Consider the following 20,031-nt stretch of genomic DNA (forward strand, 5'->3'; position numbering starts at 1 on the left):
ATAGAAAAGTGACAATGGTAAGAACACACAAGAATTGTCAAGAAAAAGATGTCTTAAATTCGAGAACGTTAACATTTCGCGATTTTTATTTATAATCGAGTTGACTCTGCTTTTCTCGTATACCTCGAATTTAGTTCCGTGGCGAACTTCTGAGAGTTAACTGCTACTGGTAAATTTTGAAATAAAAATAATCTAAATTTTTTATATGTCAAATTTGTATAAAGGTATACGAGTATTACGTTAGAATCTGCTAGTTTATATCTGTTTTAAACATTGTACTGATATTCATGTATTGTTACTACGAATTAAAGTTATTCAGATATCTATGAATGCGCAAATATATTATTTACTCGTAAGAATCTCATCAATAGAAATTTGACGAAATAAGGCTCGTATATGAAAATACAAATTTAACCATATTGTATGAAAATGAGTGGTCATTGACATTATAAAAGAAATCTTGTTTAGCCAGCGCCAAGTTGCACGCTCGAATCTCGAAGGTTTTGTTAAAACGCGAAAGATTGCCAGCAAGATTTCAATTGCTTTGGATTAAACGACGAGCTACCCGGCTACGATTGACCTTGGCCCATATTTCGAAGCTTCAATTTTTTCAGATTTTACTGCTGATAAATATCCTGAAGACGGGAATAAACTCTTCGAAAAGTTACAAACTTTTTGGAAATCTTATATAACTTCACCTGTCCCAAAAATGTTGCAACACTTTTGCTATCGTTTTTTTAAACGCGAAGAACATCAATTTTCAGTAAAGCAGTAAAGTTACAATTGCCTCTGTACTTCGTTACTAGCTCGAACGTATCAAAAAATCATATATCGTACTCCAACGTACAAAAAAATTTCACAATAATGCTTAGATATAGCATATACATGTACGTTTGAAATGTCGATGCAGAAAATGGTACAAGTTCTTTGTAAAAGACGTAGAAAGTGGGCTGAATACAGAAACGCGTTTTACAGCAGAATATTACCCCGATAATACGGACATTAATACTACTGACATCCACGTGACGGACATGTGCCACTCCCCGGGAACGACTACATTGTAAATTAAATATACGATATGCAGAATGTAATTAATATAATTGAAAATAAATAGATACCAATAGAAGCTATCTTGCCAAAAGTAGTCGCACGTTGCTAATAATTAGGAAAACAGAAAATCGAAATTTGCCGCTTCCAATATCAATTGGAAAGAGTCAATTCGATTCGATTATTAGAAAGGAAATTTCACGAAAATAATTCACATTTTACATTTCATCGCGTCGTTTCTCCGAGCTTCGATTTAATTCCATCTGCTAGCACATATAAATAAAATAGCACGACGCGGTTGAACAAATGAATTTTTAGCTACGTATGTGTATAGTAGACGAGGGGAAAAATTTCATTAACGAGTAATCATTTTTCCTGATGCGAGATTTAGAAGAACCAGCCAACGAGGAATATTAAGCGTCGAAAGGTGGTCGGCAAGAAAGTATTCTCTGTGAATTTGGCCTATGCAAATACGGGTGAACGGTCCCGGTAGGACGAGACGGCGAGCCCTAGCTCGTCTAGTGAAAAAGTTTGGACGCTTCGCGACGAATACTAATTAAAGACTTGCGGAATGAAATTAGTTAGTAGAGGGGTCGGAGGTGACTACCAGGCTGGACGATGGGAGTCCCTGGGTCGACGACGAAGAGCCGCTTATGATAATATAATAATACTTACTTGGGTCTCGGAGTGCTACCTCCAAGCTCATTATGCGTTTAGTTCATAACTTCAATTGGATTCTTACTATCCTGCCTCGACTTGGAGCTTTATACTTTCATCGGGCCCTTGTCTTTAACAGTGCTAATTATCAAGCTAATGACGATTATGCCAACGAACGCGTAAATCACCCGTTGCCCTATATCTCGAGCCACGGTGAGGCAGCAATTCGTACAATTCCTTTCAATTAATTTGGAAATACCCTCTCGTGCGGAGTTGGCTATTGTTGTAAAATTGTTTTTTCAGTTCCAATGAAGTTAATTAACAATGAAGCTTTGCAGATTATATAATTGCACTCTTTCTTTCGTGTTTTATAGAAATTGTATAATGAATTTGATAAGTATCACTTCAAGAGATAGAATTGTTTGTTATTAGTTCGTGGCGGAAGAATTATTAAAAAATATCAAAAAATAATGAAACAAGATGTTCAATATTTGCAGCAAAATGAATGTTACTGAAAAAGATAACTTTATATTGTATCTTATATCGCATCGTAATGATCTTTTCCGTATCGTTTAATGTAAAAGTTTTGATTTTAAAGGCAGAATTCAGTTAAGAATTCACATGTTTGCATAAGAAAACTTTATAGCAGTTTAAAGTAGATCAATTGGCTCCGGAATACGTTAGATCAGTTTAATTATTTTAATTATAGTTGTCTATTAGTACAGAAGAACGGAACTAATATAAATAGTATTGCTTAAATTAAAAATTAAATAAAAAATAAAATTGCTTAAATTAAATTATGGATACATAAATACCAATGTAATAATTTTCCTACAACGCGATAATTATGGTACGGGAAAATATTGAATAAATTATCGAATATATAAACGATACGAACTTTAATCTAAAATATATTCTCTGCATAAAGCTTGGGAAGGTATTTCACGTTGCAACGCAAGTTAGATCCGAACGATCAACTTATTAAGGTCGCGTGTTTAGGTCGCGAAAAAACAACGTCCTTATGTTCCCAAGGCATAAAATCGGATCTTGTCGCTGGTAAACATAAAGGTAAGCGGTATACACGTGAACAATATACGCTAACTTATTCGAGTAAACGAAAACAAAAAGGCGTGATAAAATAGCATGAATGAGTGGCTCGCATTAATTGTAGACACGCGGGCTTCTATTATAACCCGTTGCGCTCTTTTTCCTCTCCTCTCCTTTTTTTTAAATATTTCCACCTGTTTACGTAGGCCGCGTTACGCGCTGTGTCACCGTGAAGCACTATTTTTTTTCTTTCTTTCGTCATCGATCCACACTATACGTTGCATTCATCCGTTTTAAGGTTATATTATCTATTCACATACGAGACGTTCCAATAAAAAAACATTAACGTAAAAAAATTACGTTAACGCAACATTTCATTTATAATTTCTTTTTAGTCGATTTATATTATCGAACCCTATTTGATCCACATTGTAATTACGAAGAGGGATTTGTAAAATTTGCTCAATAATATTTATGTTGCTATTCTTTCTTCTACGTAGCTTCTATAGTTTGAACAAATTGAAATAAATACTCTGTAAACATGTTTCCAAATTACAGAAGCTTTCCTCGTACCTACAATTTGTATTCCGCTGTATCTATTATTCTACGTTTTTTCAAACTTGTACAATAATAACTGATTTTGTTTACGTTCGATCGCTATTTCATTTCTTCTGGAAGATGATTAATTTTTAACAGTAATTTCCCGTCTTGCTATTTTTATCTAAAAGAGAGGTTATTTAAAAAATCGGTAAATGACGATACAAATATATTTGAGAGCGCGAATGTCTGGAAAGTGATTCAGACAACATCAATAAACGCGGCTTTGGCTGTTTACCAGTGAATAATGATGACAATAAAGTAAACTGACGGACGGTCGTTAAAAATGAGGATGGACAAGATGACTCTATTTGAGATTCACAATAAACGCGGCTGTTCACCGGTGAATAACGATGATGACAAAGCAAACTGACGAACGGTCATTAAAAAATGAGGATGATCAAGGTAATTCTATTTGAGATTCATAATAAACGTGGCTGTCGCGTAAAGGTGACGAACGATCATCAAAAATGAGAATGAACACGATTATTCTATTCGAGGTTCGCAAGACTGATGTTCGTGCCTCGTGACGATTCTCTCTGTCTCGTGCGCGTTGTTTCGCGAAGGAACAAAAATGCCCTCGAAATCCGTGTCGCGGTATCGATTAACAAACCCTTGAACAGGCCGGAACGTCACCATCGCCTTTGCGGAGCAATCGTTCGTGGTGAAACCGTTTTAAGCTCTCCCGAATGACGTGGTGAAAGCTTTCTCTAGCGGACCAACCGACTGGACCTAATCGAATTCCGGCTGCGTCGGCGAAAATTCCGCGCTCGTGAAGGGCCACCGCGATATTTAATTTCCCTTTGCCGCTTTCGTATGCACGACAGACCGTCTTAAGGGTGACGCTACTTCAACAGTTTCACTGAAAAACTACTATCTCCAAATTCCATTCTCCTTCCTTTTCGTTTATATATTTCTATCTGTATCTTTGCTCGTTTAAATATATTTTCAGGTATCCGAAATGATCAATTTCACAAATTCATTGTTCCATAACAAAATCTTAATCTTCTATTTGTTTGTTTGTAATATTTGTATAACTATCGAATACAGTTTCTACGAACATTTTCGTGTACGAATATCGACATCTGTTTTTTAAATGTATATGTATACGTCACTATAGTGTAGATAGAAGTTGAGTGTGTTATATGTGTACGTATCCCTGTGCCATTTTTCCTATCTCAAAAGATGTGTACGTATAAACCATGATATATCAGAAATGGATATGTATCTTTCCCTGGATTCTCGATTGTATGATTCGTTTATTGCAAAGGCAATCATGCACCACTGTTGTGTACAATAAAGATCTGAAAAAGTTACATGTACGTCAATACTCACCTTCGGATTTTGGTGCAGGGGGTTTGCGAGTCGCCCAATTCGTTCGAATACTCCTGCTACCGAGCCATTGTCCATTCATGGCACCGATGGCACTTTCCGCTTCCTGGAACAATGCAAGCAAAACTGTACCTTGAAACTAGAAAACATTACTAAACTGTACTTGAAATAAAGTAACGTCGATAGCTTAGTACAATAGTACATAACTATATGCTGTATGGTAAAAATTATTTCAAATTAATTTAGAAAATATCAATATACCAAAAATTTGTATGTAATTTTGTAAACGATTCAGACAAGACGATTAAGACAGATTCAATCGTCGAATTAAAAAAATTTTTCTTTTTAGACAGCAATTAAATGGATACACGTTGTAACACGGTTAACTACGAATGCGTTATAGTCATCATTTTTCGCCAACGGTGCAGCGGGTTATTCAATATTAAAGTGCCACCTTTCTATTAATGACATCATCTAAAATTAATGGTTCTATCTTGTTTCACAAATTTTTCAGCGTCCTTAAAAATGTGCCTCTCTCAACCAGTGCTTGCGTTGCAAATTGGTTCAGTTGTAGACAACCGGTGACCAGCCACGTTCTACGTATATAGTATATTCAACACATAGTCGTGATTTGAAATTATAGTTACAATGGTGTTTAGTCACGATAAGTTTAACGTTTATATTAATTTATCTATCTTTTGTATAAAACTGTTGATATAATATTGGAGTTAAAAATGTTATATAATTATTATAATATCAGCTTATCTCATATTTCATACTCCCTTACCAAATTAATACAAACAATTCAATCTAAGTAATTAAAAATTGATCTAACAGGATTTTAAACACTGTTGGACTTTAATCTACAGTTTCATAAGATAGAAGTACGGTCGAATTCATGAAATTTGTAAGTAATTGAAGGATTAAAATTCACTAGCTGATTTCCAATAATCCACCGTCAAACGAATTTAAAGTAGGGGTAGTTGGCAAGTTTGCATTAGTCTTTACTATTTCAGTATAAACCAAATCTTGCCTCAATAAGATTCGATAGTTTCATTAACTAGATTTATCAATTAAATCAGAATCAATTCATTATTTCATTTCTAAAGGTCTGATGCTATATAAATTCTGAAAGCGACGTAACTTTGAATTCTTACATGTATTTTTATACATTGCAGTTTTGTAAAGATCGTGCAGAAATCAGTTTATTGCCTACAGTATTTCATACGTATACTAAATTTACGTATTACGTAAATTTACTAAATTTATGTATTACGATATGCTGATGCGGCGATTACATTTTTCTGGAACATTATCGAATGTTTACACAGCCTATAAAGGAGAAGTCACGAAGTAAGTGTGTTGCCTTGCGTTAAAAAAGAGATCGAGAACTGGAATAAACAAAAAGGTGAAACGTTACGACCAACAGCTAGAGGCCGTAACTCGCAGTATACAAGATGGTAGCCGTAACTTTTATTTACTACTGCTCTGGTTTTAGAAGCATAGCTCGAGTGGATTGAGAAAAGTGGTCTATTACTGTTCTCTGCATGGAACAGACGTAATAAATACATATGTACATATATATCACTTACGCTAAATGTACATGTATATGTATACATAGCCATCGAATGGAAATAGAAATAGTTAGCACGACAATTGTCGATGCAATAGATCTACTTTCCTTTTTCCAGCTTACATTCACAATATCGGGTTATTTTTACTTTTTGTGATAAATTCTAATAATCTTTCCATCGTCAGTATTTTTCCATTTTCTATATTTACATTTTAAACGATACTAGCATGTTTACCATTACAATTGTTAGATATACAGATCGATCGCTGATCGTATTCTACATACAGTAAATTTATCTGAACTTTATTCGTTAGACTGAAATTCTACTTAATAAATTAACTGAATTCATACAGACTGAATCCACTTATTTGATTCCTATTATGTGAACGAAAAATAATAGGTGGGAAAATTGATGCAATCCTATTTATTCTTATTTATTTCTCACGAGTTCAGATAAATGGGATTCTATCGTATTAGGAAGCACGTGTTAAGTGGAATTGTTATCTCAAATATAGTAAGAGTTTTAATCTTTCTGAGAGAGAACCATTCACAAATGCAATACAGCGTAGAGAATAAAGAATTTATTGCAGATGGTATTAGAAATTTGAGACCACGGAGTCGTTCCTTTCGCCAGGATGTTTCTCGATGCGGGTGAACTTAATACGAGCTTCGAAATTCTCTCCGATCTGCCGTATCTCCCCTCGATTCTTCGAAATCCATGGGAATGTATCCAGCAAGCGAATCTTCGATTACCGCTATATGTTCGATTTTCGATCGAACGTAAAATAAGCCTTCGTTTTTTTTTTTAGTAAAAAACACTTTCGAAGTTATCGCGTGGCGACAGCGTTAGCCAGGAGAGAGATGGTGCAGTTTGCTCCGGAGATGGGTAACAAAACAGGCACTCGTATCCGTCTATCCATAAGTCCATTACAGGATTCGTATGAAAAATAAGGAAGAATCGTGGGAGTGAACAGAAGGAGACAGCGAAGACGGGAGGCAGGAAGAGGCAAAAGCAGAACGGTAACCCGTGGTAAGACGGCCGTGGAGAAGAAATGGATGTGGAATAACAGAGAACGACATCGGTTGTGACGCACACAACCGCGCGTATTTCACGTAAATGCGAGTAGTCCGTGACAGCGTGCCGCTGGCAGTTGGACGGCTCTGATGCGAAGAAGGACGGATAGGAAATCTAAAAATATTCTTCCGTCGCGAAGGAATCCCCCCGAAAAGGTTGACTGTTCGAAAAGCTCTTCGGGAGTATGTACGAAAGAGGGGATGTTTCCCTTCTTTCCTAGTGGCATTCCGGTGGTACCCCACCCTTATCGCCATTTGCGCCATTTCGAGGACTCTTGGGTCTGCCTTTTGCCTCGTTTCCCCAACCGTTACCTTCCATCGCTCTCTCGTCTTCACTCTTCTTTCCTCTCGAATACCGCGAGGAACTTAGCATCATACCATTGGCATCACCGTCATCTTCAAGCAGACCTTTCTACTTTTCTCTGTGCTTCTTATCCTACGACATCGTTGGCCTGCCCCCTTCCCCCTCCCCAATTCCCTTCGTAGGATAAAGTATTTCCGATTCGAATTTCCATTCCCGATATGACGCCGCGCGTTCGCGTGGTTAGCCTAGATAGACCGACAGACCGAATGCTCGCCTCTAAGCCGATTCTAAACTACGGTCGATAACTTGCAGTTTCCTAGCCTCCGACACCCTAACCCCTGGACGAGTAGGAACGGCTGAATGCACCTTCGTAGCCCCTTCCACTTTCCGTGACCAGACCGTTTATACGACACGCCGCGCCGCGTCGGCCGTCCTACCGACCTCGTCGCCCAGACCTGCCTAGTTCCAGCTGTCTAAGCACACATCAAATCGAATTTCTTGTACGGCCTGAGACGCCTATAGGCCATTCGTGACTCCCCGAGCAGCGACACCCAGCTGCTGTACACGCATTACTAAGTCATAGGCTCCATGGTGGCATGCGATGTCGGATTACGTGGCTCTAAAGAAACATAGACACACACACACACATATATATAGACACGACTGTTTTCACGTGGACGAGAGACGTGGCCATCCGATCTGTCGAGGCTTTTCCGACCGATTTCGAGTTTCTATCGATCGTTAAGGACATGGTTCCGAGATTTCGAACACGAACCCTGATCCATCGATCGGATATTTTATGGGAATATTATGTCGACACCGGAAATTTTGGAATCAACAGCCACGTGGAAATTAAGAATATGAAATGAATTTTTTGCTCTCCTCCCGCATCGGCTTCCGACCTTATTCCAGCTGGGATTTTATCGACGGAACGTTATGAAAGCCTTTTTTCCTCCCGATTTCTTGATTTATTGCCGACGGATTTATCGATTCTGCTTCTTGTCGTTTAAAGTGGCCGAACCTCTCGCTGATTTCGCTGTTGGCGTCATTTTGTACGCTATGTGTTTGTACACTATCGTGCCATGCTATTTTTATTTCGTCTTCCACTCGGTATTTTTATTTTCTGAATGATATTTACGTACCTCAAACTCGTTTAAAAAGATTTTGGCGGAAAGAAACAGAAAATCTGGAAGAAGAGGTGCGACATAATTTAATCCGTAAAAGTCCTTACAAGTATGCATAAGTAATGTAGTTGGAAACTTAAAAAAGGTACGACAAATCCTAAATATTAACAAGCAAAGTATCATTTACATTTTAATGAAGAGGGGAAACGATAGATCTCATTGATTCATCACTATTAAAAAATTTCTCGAATTTGTCATATTTTTCCACAAACTTTTACATTTTCCGTGGAACATAATTTCGTTCTGCCGCTTATTTGGTTAATTTCTATGGCCCGAGTTCCCCTGATAAAAGTATATAATGTATCTCTATAATTGCGTTAGACTTTAATTTCGTGTCATTAATCGGTGTCGTTAAAATTATTATTAACGTAGCGATGTGTCTTGCGGCATAAAAAGTAATAACGTCCAATTTATTGATCTGCAGTGAAGCTATAAAAGTTGGAAGCAGCTAGAATCAAGTAGCAAGAATTCTCAATGAGAATTGGTTAAGAACATTCTACAAGTTGCTAACATTATATAATAAGAAGAAAGAACAAAATTACCAGAATTCGAAAAATACTGGTATTTGTGTAAGAGCAACCCGTCATCTATTATTTCAATTGATTCAAAGTTTATCATTATTTGCATTTTATTTTGCATCTGCAAAGATAAAAATATTTATCGCAAAGAAGAGATTCCAGAAGATTAATGCAACTAAATCCTCTGTTTCATATATTACAGTCTAACAGATTTCAATCGATTGAAACAGGTGTTTCTTGTTTATCTACAAACCATAATCAGTAGAATTAGGATAGGTCACGCGGCTCTAACCCACTCATGCTTATTAGATAAGCAAGAACCCCAATCTTTGAACGATATAACGTACTATACCAACTACCATCAAGCATGTCACACTGCAGTGGAAAAACTGCGACGCTACGAAAAGAATAGTAAATCTGCTAAACGATATGAACAGACGATTAAATTCAGAAGAAAAGTTAATAAATCCTACGCGATCTCCATTCACGTCTATATATATAGCTATAGCAAAATCTGCAAATTACCAAATCCTAATTAACGATATGGAATATAAACGAAGAAGCGTATGGCGATGCCTAATAACTTCGACGTCGAAGCAACGTTAAAATTAATACTAAAAAAAGACTATTTCTCCCACTAACCAAACATACCCATAATTTCGTCACTCCGGTTTTCTGCTTTCTCGCGCATTAATCAAAAATTCTATCCGTGCCAAAGGCTCTCTCGCCAACATTGCTCGGGGAACCTAGATGCGAGTTACACGGTTCGATGCTCATTAAACGCAGCGATCCCGAGCAACATAATCGAGGCCGAAGGAAAACGAGAATCCGGGGAATTCGCATTTCCTCGTACATCTTAAGAGAGCCAGGATGTTGGACGATGATCAGAGCCCGCGATTTAGGTATGTGTATCCGGCGGTCGAAGGATATAGTGGCAGTAGGATACGAGTGTTGTAAGGGTCGGGGGCGAAAGAGGTGAGCCAAGGGGCGGGGAAGAGTGAAGTGGAGAAATTTTCGCGTGTTCCTCGAGGTTAACGGAGACACCCGGAAAATTTATACTTCGGCAATAGTAATACCGTGGGTGTGAGGCAGGTGCCGGCGGTGGTCCAGATCGATAGAACATTAAAACAGAGGGGAAACGAGAGGGTTCGTACCTTGGGGGCAGTCGCTCCGACGAATAACCTCACCATAAACGGTGGCAAGGCTTCTTTTACTTACGGTCGTACATTTAACTTCGCCGTGATTTACGTCGCGGATTTTGGCGGGTCACCGTAAAAGTCGTTCCACACGACCCGTCTCCTTTCGAAAAATGATACTTTAAAGCGTCACGCGTTCGACCCTCTTTCCTATTTAATCAACGAAATTTCTCACGCGAGTTACGGAGACACGGATAGGGAAAACGTGTACAGTGTACAGAAGCATATAGTCGATGTTCTTGGTATTTTTCTTTTTACAACGGTTTCATTTATATCAATAAATAAATTGTGTAATTGTTTTCATTACGTACTTTGCGTAGAACGTAATTCGGAGATTCAAATATAGTATTCATGCTCACGAGAAATGCCTTCTTCAAGTTTCAGGCGAAGTTAATATCGTTTGGTGTGTCTTCGATTTGAAAGGAATAATAGTTGCTAGATGACGAAATGTTATTCTTAGTTTCATGTTTGTTGTTCTTTAAATTGAGAAACATGAACCATTTTAAGCATTCACTTTTTACCAGATATTAGAATTACCTGGTGCTTTTAATTAATTACGATGCGTATTGTGTACACTGTATTAATGGAAGTGTTTGCAGTTAATGGGAAGGACTTTTAGTTGTGGTATATATAGAATCTACGATAGAAGAGATAGTAACTACAATTTTACTTGTGCTATAGATTTCTAGTATTTTATAGAAAGGCAACTTGCAAAAAAGAAGAAGAATAAAGAAGAAAACAAGCTTATATCGTAGCTAAGGCTCATTTTCTCTTGTTAAAATCATTATCTTAGCTACAATTTCATATCCTTTGAAATTTCGGTATATTTGCATTATTTAAAATAATTACTTTATGGTCGAGCAAATTAATAACAAACGTAATTAAACTTGTATAAGACTTACCGCTTTTTTAACAAAGGAAACGAAGCCATATCCTTTGGATTTGAGCGTCTGTGGATCTCTTACAACTCTGCAATCTCTGCAACAGAAACAAGTTCATTTGTTAAATATAAATTTTCTAGTGTGCTTGAAAATTACTTGCGGTAATATAACGCGAAAGTTTTTTCCATGTTCAAAGGCTCATTTCCATAATCAACCTTCCATCTTTCTAAATTTTAATTAAGCTTTTTTTAACAGCGATATTAGTGGTACGAAAATAACGTTTCAGCATTCCACGCAACATTGAACATATCTCTAATTAACCAAAGTAAAATCCAGAAATTTAAATTCTGCTAATCGTATAATATCCAACAAGGTTGCATTAAATTGGATAATTTACAATACTTTTTACATTTTTTTCATAATAGTTATACTTATTTTATGCATGCAATACGAGAGAGCGAAATCCAACGGGGAAAACCCAACACTCGTTTTCAATCGAAAAGTTCAAGCAATTTTCACAAGATTAAAAATTGAACGTACGAGTATTATTCCCTCGTATTGAATAACCAAGAACGAACTTAAAATGTGCAACTATTTCAATTACATCCTGTCCATTTATTTAGTTACGTGTGTGTAGAAGATATTTTTTTTTTTTGAAAAAGAAAGAAATTTCGTCTATCGGCAGAACCTTGCGTAGTTTTAAATAATCAAACATAGTGTCCATGTCAATGGATTGTAACACGGTTAGTTAAGTTTATCCTCATTAAATATCTATCATTAAATTACCATCGTTGTACATTGTACGGTTTCTGGTGATTTAATTAAAACAATTCAAAATTTCCAATATGTTCCATTTCTTTTTTTTCATGTTGTAACGTAGTTGTAAGTTTCAATATATAAGTAATCACTCCTATTTCGTAAACTTATCGAAAAAGCAGAAACAAGTTACAAGAAAGCAGTACGCGCTACAATCTTCTTATTACCTTGAATTAACAGATAGGGGTTCCGTGACATTTGGCAATCATTCCATTTACCTCATTTCCCCGATACAATGTAACACGAAAGCAACAGATTAGCGGAAGCAGTTCTTTTTCGAACTTAACGAGACACCTCTCTAATAGCGCGTTGCTTTTCCCACCGTCCGGTTAATGAGATGTAATGGTTTTTCAGAATTTCACGGGACCGAAAAATCTGCTCTTGACCAGTTATTACGAATTAATAACGGCTGAACGATGGGTTCAATTTATTCCACGTGCCGGCGAATTTCGAAGCATTTCATGTTCCCCCGAAAACTGCCAACAACATTGTCGAGCGAGTTGGAGCCCAGTTGTTGGACGCCCTCAAATTCTTCCTCATAATTAAGATTCCAGCAATGCCTGTCAGACAAAATTAGGAATACTCGTGCACGGGGTAACTCCTCTGCGTCGTTCTTCTCTCGACTTAAATAAAATATTCTTTCGGCCAGTGGAAGCTGGCATGCGGCTCGAATAAAGTTTCAGGTTATAGGTCTGACTAATTTCTTGTCTCGTATCGCCCCTAATTTATTTTTCGTTGCGTACTGTACGAAAGAATTCAATGAGAAAGAGAGAAGTTTGACGAAAATTTGTTATTTTGTTTCCATTATCAATGAGAAGATCATTTATAACGCTTTGGTATTTTTATATTAATTTTGTATTTGATTTTTTCGAGAGCGAATCTATTTTATTTATGGCTGCTATTGACTGTAACAAAAATTTGATTATACGTAGCGATATACCTGGGCTAATTACGAAGGAATTTAAGCGGTCCTTTTTGTATGAAAAATTATCTATCGCATTTTAAAATTGAATGTCAATTTTAACGAATTTTTTCGTACGGTCCTGTGTTATCACTGGCTCTATCGCGTTAAAAATTTGATTAAAATTTTCTGAGTTTTACAATAGTTATAAGAAATTGAGGTATATAACTTACATTTTCAGTTTTTACAATTTAACGTGTTATATATTACTTAAAGTTATAAGTAAAATTTGAAAATGATGCAGTATGAAATGAAAAATATAATGTTCTATCTTGACATAATATCTGTGAGGAAATACGAAATTGTGACGTTATATATATTGAAAAATAAATTTTCATCTTCTGAGAAATGCTAAAACTTGACATTCCCACTTTTCCTCGTGGACCCTTCGTATACTTCCAATGTTAGATGATACATTCAAGTTTATCAAAAATATTTTATTCAAATAATATCTGGCAAAAAGGACAAACGCCCTAAGAAAGCCATCGAGTTTGTCCCAAATGCATTAAAATGATTGCAGAAAGACGGTTTGACAATGTTGTATTTATCTTCGTTACACTCTCCCACTCCAGTTCCTCGAAATGGAAGGACTCGATCCTTTTTTCGACCGGAAGAGTAATCATTAGACACGTAATGCGCGGAACATTTTTATCGCGACTTAACTTATTACGCTTAAAAGGGTCGGCAAAGAACATTTTCCATAATGCAACTGAATAAAATTGTGAAAAGCAGTAGCAGATATCGGAATCTTGGGAAGGCGGAGGAAAAAATTGAAATTGGAAAAGGAAAGAGTCGAGCTCCAAGAAAGATTGAAAAAGCGTTGGACAAAAAGACAGTACGCGAAAAGGGATGAAAGAGTAGGCAAGCAAAATCACGTGATTCAGGGAGCAGTATTACGTTAGTTTCTCATCCTAGTTTATCTTCTTCCTCCCTGTTATATGCAACCTTTTCGGTTTTACTTGTTTTCTAGCAATTTCCTCAGTCACTAGAGTAATTAATCGCTTACAGCGCGCGATTCGAAAGAACTGAACGCAACGAAACGAAATAACAGATAGGTATAGGCACGAGTAAAACAAAACGATTATAAAACACGCTTCGTGCACGAATCGAATACTAAATGAAATACAAAAATAAGTTTAATTACCGTATATCAATCGTGAATAATTAGTCGAAGCAACGAAACTGTCTACAGACAAGTTGCTTTATTTCTATCCAAGAACTCTTTATGCCTCGATCTCATTATAATTTCAAACGAGAAGAAAATGTTTAACGTTCTAGGAAATGTTTAGCATAAAAATTCTTGAAAATGATACGAAATTGAAAATGACGCGAGAAACGTAGTAAGATTAAATACCAGATTTATAATGTATAATTTATTTGTAAGAAAAATGAAATCATACGTAAAAGGATTAGCCAAAATATCATTTAAATGACGAATTAACTCGTCATTCCCGGGAAATAGTAAATTAAAAATATTTAATTTTTCTCACAAAATCTCAACTTTCATTTCTGATGGAACAGAAAATAATTACAGATATAATTGTGTTGCATGCAATGTTTCTTTAATTTCATTCTACATTTTCCACGTTACATTCTCCGCCATGCAATAAACCGAGTTAAGAAGGTCAAGTACGAAGAGACCGGACAAGCACTAGTTTCGAGTAAATTTGACTCAAAACTACTATGTTGCGCAAGAAGCTAAACAAAGTTGCGGTCAACTGTAAACACGGCCTTTCAGCGGAGTTATGCATTTACTTTCTCTCTTCGCCACTAAATACTTATACTCGCTTAAATTACTTTTCACGTCGACGTCAGTATTTAGTCAGCCCTTAATCGTCCTCGTTTTTACGTAATAAAGAACAGAGTGCGTCTTCAATGATTAACCCACTGCGGATTCGCGAAGAAATAATGTTTGAAATTTTCGTGGTATCATTTCAGATATAATGATTGCAATTTTATTATAAAAGAAGGAACATCAATGCTTAAATTAAAAAGCTGATTTTAATTCCATGTGATTTTCATTTCTATGTTCCGAGCAAATTATATTAGTTTAGCTGAGTAGTAGCTTCCTCTTTCACCTTTTCAAATTCAATATAATCGATTTTTATGCAATGAATTATGTGATAAAGAGTAGAATAAAATTGAAAAATGATTGAGCTGGATCATATTCGCTAGATTCATTTACAATATAAGTACATTTTACAACGAAAGGATTGATTTTGTACCTGTGTTAGTTAAAAACTTGTTATTCTTCGGTAAGGTACTTGGGCAAGAACTATGAACATTTAAAGTCTTCGATCTTTCTGATTATTACCGTATACGTAATATGTATATATGTATATATATAAAGACTATTAGTTTATGAACATCTATATATATAGATGTAATTAGTAATTACACTTTACACCCAGGTCTCTACGACAAATTGACAAAATTCTCTATAAATTTGTTGCCTTCGCAAAAATGTTCCTTGTTCGAGATGGGCAAAACCATCATATCAAAGGCGGCCGTAACGCGATCTTTTACCAAATATTTCTTACAAATTACAGAGCAAACGTAGCAGGGAATCTTCTTTCGAGTGATCCGCGTGCCAGCCAAATCGCGCCATTGTTTCCTGCGACTTTTCAGTGAATGCCGGCGAATGTCACAGTACACGAACATGAGTAATAGTCAATATAAGTTAGATGTAGAGCACGCCAGTCGCATATGTCGTTGCCCACACTTCAAGTCTCCCACCCTTCGTTCTTCCTCATTCGATATAGCAGCCGCGAACTCTCCCCGCTGCACGTTCTCATTGCGCGTTTCAACCCCTGTCCACCCGTTCCAACCTCCTAGTGCTGTCCCCTTCTCTCGTCTCGCCTGTCCTTCCCCTCGACGCATCACGCCTCACCCCTTTAAACACGATCGGTCCTCTTTTCGTTCCCTCTTTTCGTTCGTGTTCTATGCGCGACACTTCACGAGGAACGAAACAATCGCCGGCAACGCCATGGATTTACGTTTTCACCGCTAAAAATCGTAAATTAATGCACGGTTATTGACGCGATAAATCTCGAAATTTAATTCAAGTTCCATCGAGAGCTGTCGAGATCCAGCGACACCCTCCCTTCCTCTTTGGTCGCGTGATATAACCGCGACAATGGCGGTAGATACGCAGCCTGCACGACAAAACCCAGATAGGATAAAGAGTTAGTTTGAATTTATTGCGAAACGTAGTGGCCGAACACGCGCGATGGCCGTCAGGTTGAATCTCGTCGTTGCCCAGCGCCGATGATTCAAATTCCACGCCCTAGACACAGCGTCCGGTCATACGAAAGCCAGGCATGTCTTTCATCCTATCAATCCCGAGCAAGTCTTTATTCCATCGGGCTGTCGCGATCCTCGCCACGACGTGTTTTATTTATTGGCTCGTAGCCTAGTCGAGTTTGAAACCGGAGCACCGTGAAACTGGTCCGCGACTATCGCGAAGCAGTTTCACGCAACTTCCCCGTGAACCGTTTTACGACTGATATTATACCTACATATATATATATATGTACGAGTTTGACGATTTGATCAACAATTCCAATATGTATGAGTTTTTTAATACGTAAATGAAATGTGTAAGAAGATTGGTCAGAAGAGAGGAGAAAATTAACTGACAATGAGCAATGTACGAGTATTGTGTTTTTATAATAATTGTGGTGGAACGTGTGTATGACCTTTGAATGTCGAACTACGATGGGGATGAAGAGTACAACATTCAATGAAATTCGTCTATTTAAATACAAAATTTTAGTTGCTTATTTCTATAGCTATTTGTGAAAATATTGTTTCTTTAAATACATAAAATCATCAATTCCTTACCTTACATTCCTAGTTAATAATGAGTTACGTGTTAGATCTCTTTTTTAGGGTTATACTGATTTAGTGTATTTTTATTTTCCAGATAGGTAGCCTAAAGTACAATGAAATTAGCGAGTTATTTCTTTCATGTTAGTTTCATGCTATGATATCGGTGTATATAATTAATTGTATCGAACGTCACGAGGCTGTAATTACGAGAATAGTACTTACAATATTCGACATAGCCAATTCAGCCTATTGGGATTTGTCTCGTATATTCATTGCAGCTAGCTGAAACTACGATAATATACTCCATGTTTACAATTGATTGTTTCGCCTAATATCCAATACGCTTTTGTTGACGCTAGTGTATTTGTTAAATCGATCATATAAAACGAGTTTAGTCTTTGTTCTTTTTTTAAGAAAGTCTATTTGTATTACACGAACCTGTGAAGCGTTTTTGTACGGCAAAACTGGAATAATAAGAGTTCCGTATAAATGCAACGTTGTCTCGTCTTATCTGACTATCTCGAACAGCATGCATGTCAAAGAACAATAACGTAGCATGGATTGTGGATAGAATCTTGTCTTTTTGTCCATGTGTTTCCAACCCGTGAAACTTTTACGCGTTAACTGTCATCGCCTGGTACTTTTTCATCCCCTGTCAGCGCTACGTGGCAATCTAGTAGGTGCTATAGAAGCAGTTTTTCTCATCGCACAGGGACTTGAACTCATTAATTACCAATAATAAAAAGGAAGATGCGTCAGCGCGAAAAATCTTTGTACCGCGGAATCTTCCACCTTATCATCGTATAGGTAAGAATCGAACGGAACCGGTGGCGAAGAATATCGCTTTCAAAATCGGAGAGAACCACGAGATTTGAATGCTGGTTGCTCGGGCTTCATCAATCTAACCTGCTAATCACTCGCGCAGAGTGTCACTCTGCTTGTTCAGCTTGATCGTTATCGTTCGTCGTTGTTGGCACGTGTCTCTACGTCTTCGTCACATTACGCTTCTTACATCAGTTGGTATGTTTGTGTTAGGTAGTTGGGTAGCAGTGGTACATGGTAAATATGCAGATAATATCGTACGTAGTTCTAAAGTCTCGAAGTTTTGCACTCGGGGAGCATTTTAACATCTTTTTGCACTAATTCGATAACTAACGTGTGATGATTAATTCTAGTAGCCGAAGTTCCACTGTATCAGAATGGAACACGTAACATATTTTCCTCATAGGCTAAATTTTGTATACGTTTCTTTCACATAGTTTTATACACTGTACAACATGATCTCTTGAATTAAAAAATTAGTATCTAGCTTTTCGAAATGAACAGCTAAATGATTTGCTTTAACAATCGCGTATTTACAAACGCCGCACGCAATTCTAAATCTATAAAGAAGACACCACGAAACGCGAGAAAGAAAAAGCTCGTTTTCAATCATCTCTATAAACTTGCACTATAGTGCAAATACCGTTTGGCCTAAACGACGTAACCGGAACCGATTAAATCGATTACAGTTCCGAGAATTCGCGGGAAATATCGTAATCCAATAATTCCACCTGGGTCGATATCGCTTCGCCTCTAACAATCGGCAATTTCGAATGGGGAAGGGGGAAAAACGTTTCCCGTTGTCTCGTATAGCAGCGGTGTGCGTCGACGAGGTTCGCGCGAGAACACGCGACACTGCAAATAATACCATACTACTGAACATAGCGAGCTTAGGCGACGAATTCGCGAAATCAGAAAGCAAGAACGTGGAAAAGGAAAAATGAGGAAAGGGAAGGAAAAGAATGGAACGAGGTTAGGAGAAATGAAAGAAGAGCGGAAAGACGTTCGATATCTCGGTAGTCCTTGAAACAAGGCATCGGTGAGGTAGACGACGGAGTTATCGTGCTGCCGGTGGAAACTATTCCGGTATCGGATGAAAACGAAAGGGCGCGCGGCGGGGGAGCGGAAGTGGAAAGGGGGGAGTTTGCTTACTTTTCACTAAGTGCACTCAATGCTGAGCGCGCGAACTAATTGTCGGTGGGATAGGTTGGCCCCGGTCCTACTGGCTGGCTTGGGCAGAGGTAGATGGGGTTGGAACAAAGTCGTGTGTTCACTTACTACCCAGAGACTCTCGAAGATTCTAGAGTGGGCTTCGATTTCGAGATCGCGATAAATGAAACTGGTCGTCGTGGAAACTCGTTCTTCCTCGACCGCTTCGACAGACCAGTTCGTATTTCCCCCGTTGACGCGTCTAAACCGCTTATTAATGTTCCCAACGCGCTCCTTTTCTTACCTCCTCTTCCTCTTAGTCGTACCTTCTCTCGCTTAATTCGTCAAGATCCGTCGAAACTGTCGATCGAAATCAGAAGCATGTTGATTTATGGTGCTTATGAAATTTGGTGGATCGTGATGCGAATAATTCCGGCCAGAGTATACGCGTGACTGAAATCGACTAACACAGATTACTTGAGATTCCTCGACGAACCAACGTATAGGTGAGCGCTCGAGTATTTGGAATTCTGCGGGGTTAAGTTTGAATAATTGCGCGAGAACTGTAAGCGAGGAGCGTGACTATATTCTTTTAGCCGAGTTTCTGATGTCTGGAAATATTGGGTACCAGGGAATATTTGTTTGAGAGAAAATATTATTTTGATATTTCTGCGTTTAAATGAATAATATATTTAATGCCAATCAGATTTTCAATATCCAAGATTACATCTATCAAAAATTGTATTTCTATTTCTTTTTACTACGTAAAATTCTAATATCTTTTCCATTTCTTCTTTTACAGATCTAATAAAATTATTATTCTACCGTCTATAGATTTTTTTTTAATTTCTATCCATTCCAAAAACAAGTATGCAATTAATGGAAATTAATCGATGTTTAACCCTATCAAATGGTTACGTTGAAATACTTGTTTAATATATTGTGATGCCATATACTCGTCATTTCGAAATAACAGCGCGTATACATTGAGCAAGAAATACACTTCTAATTGTAAGTTGCGGTAGCAGTATAATACATTACT

At 37.3% G+C, this 20,031-nt stretch overlaps 1 protein-coding gene across 9 annotated transcripts in view; it reads right to left on the reverse strand.

The window, feature by feature from the left end:
• Nucleotides 1–20,031, reverse strand: part of LOC138182723 (nucleolysin TIAR) — a 585,490-nt gene that overhangs the window by 56,016 nt on the left and 509,443 nt on the right. For all 9 annotated transcript variants that reach the window (XR_011173870.1, XR_011173869.1, XR_011173868.1 and 6 more), the window contains 2 exons: nucleotides 11,432–11,507; nucleotides 4,684–4,786 (listed from right to left, as the gene is read on the reverse strand). Coding sequence is in view for 6 of the 9 variants with exons in the window: in XM_069118843.1 (XP_068974944.1) it covers nucleotides 4,684–4,786; nucleotides 11,432–11,507 (179 nt within the window). In the remaining 3 variants the exon portion in view is untranslated. The remainder of the gene's footprint in view (nucleotides 1–4,683; nucleotides 4,787–11,431; nucleotides 11,508–20,031) is intronic.

This window comes from Bombus flavifrons, chromosome 8 (genome assembly GCF_040668555.2).
Source record: "Bombus flavifrons isolate JBK064 chromosome 8, iyBomFlav1_principal, whole genome shotgun sequence".
NCBI lineage: Eukaryota > Metazoa > Arthropoda > Insecta > Hymenoptera > Apidae > Bombus > Bombus flavifrons.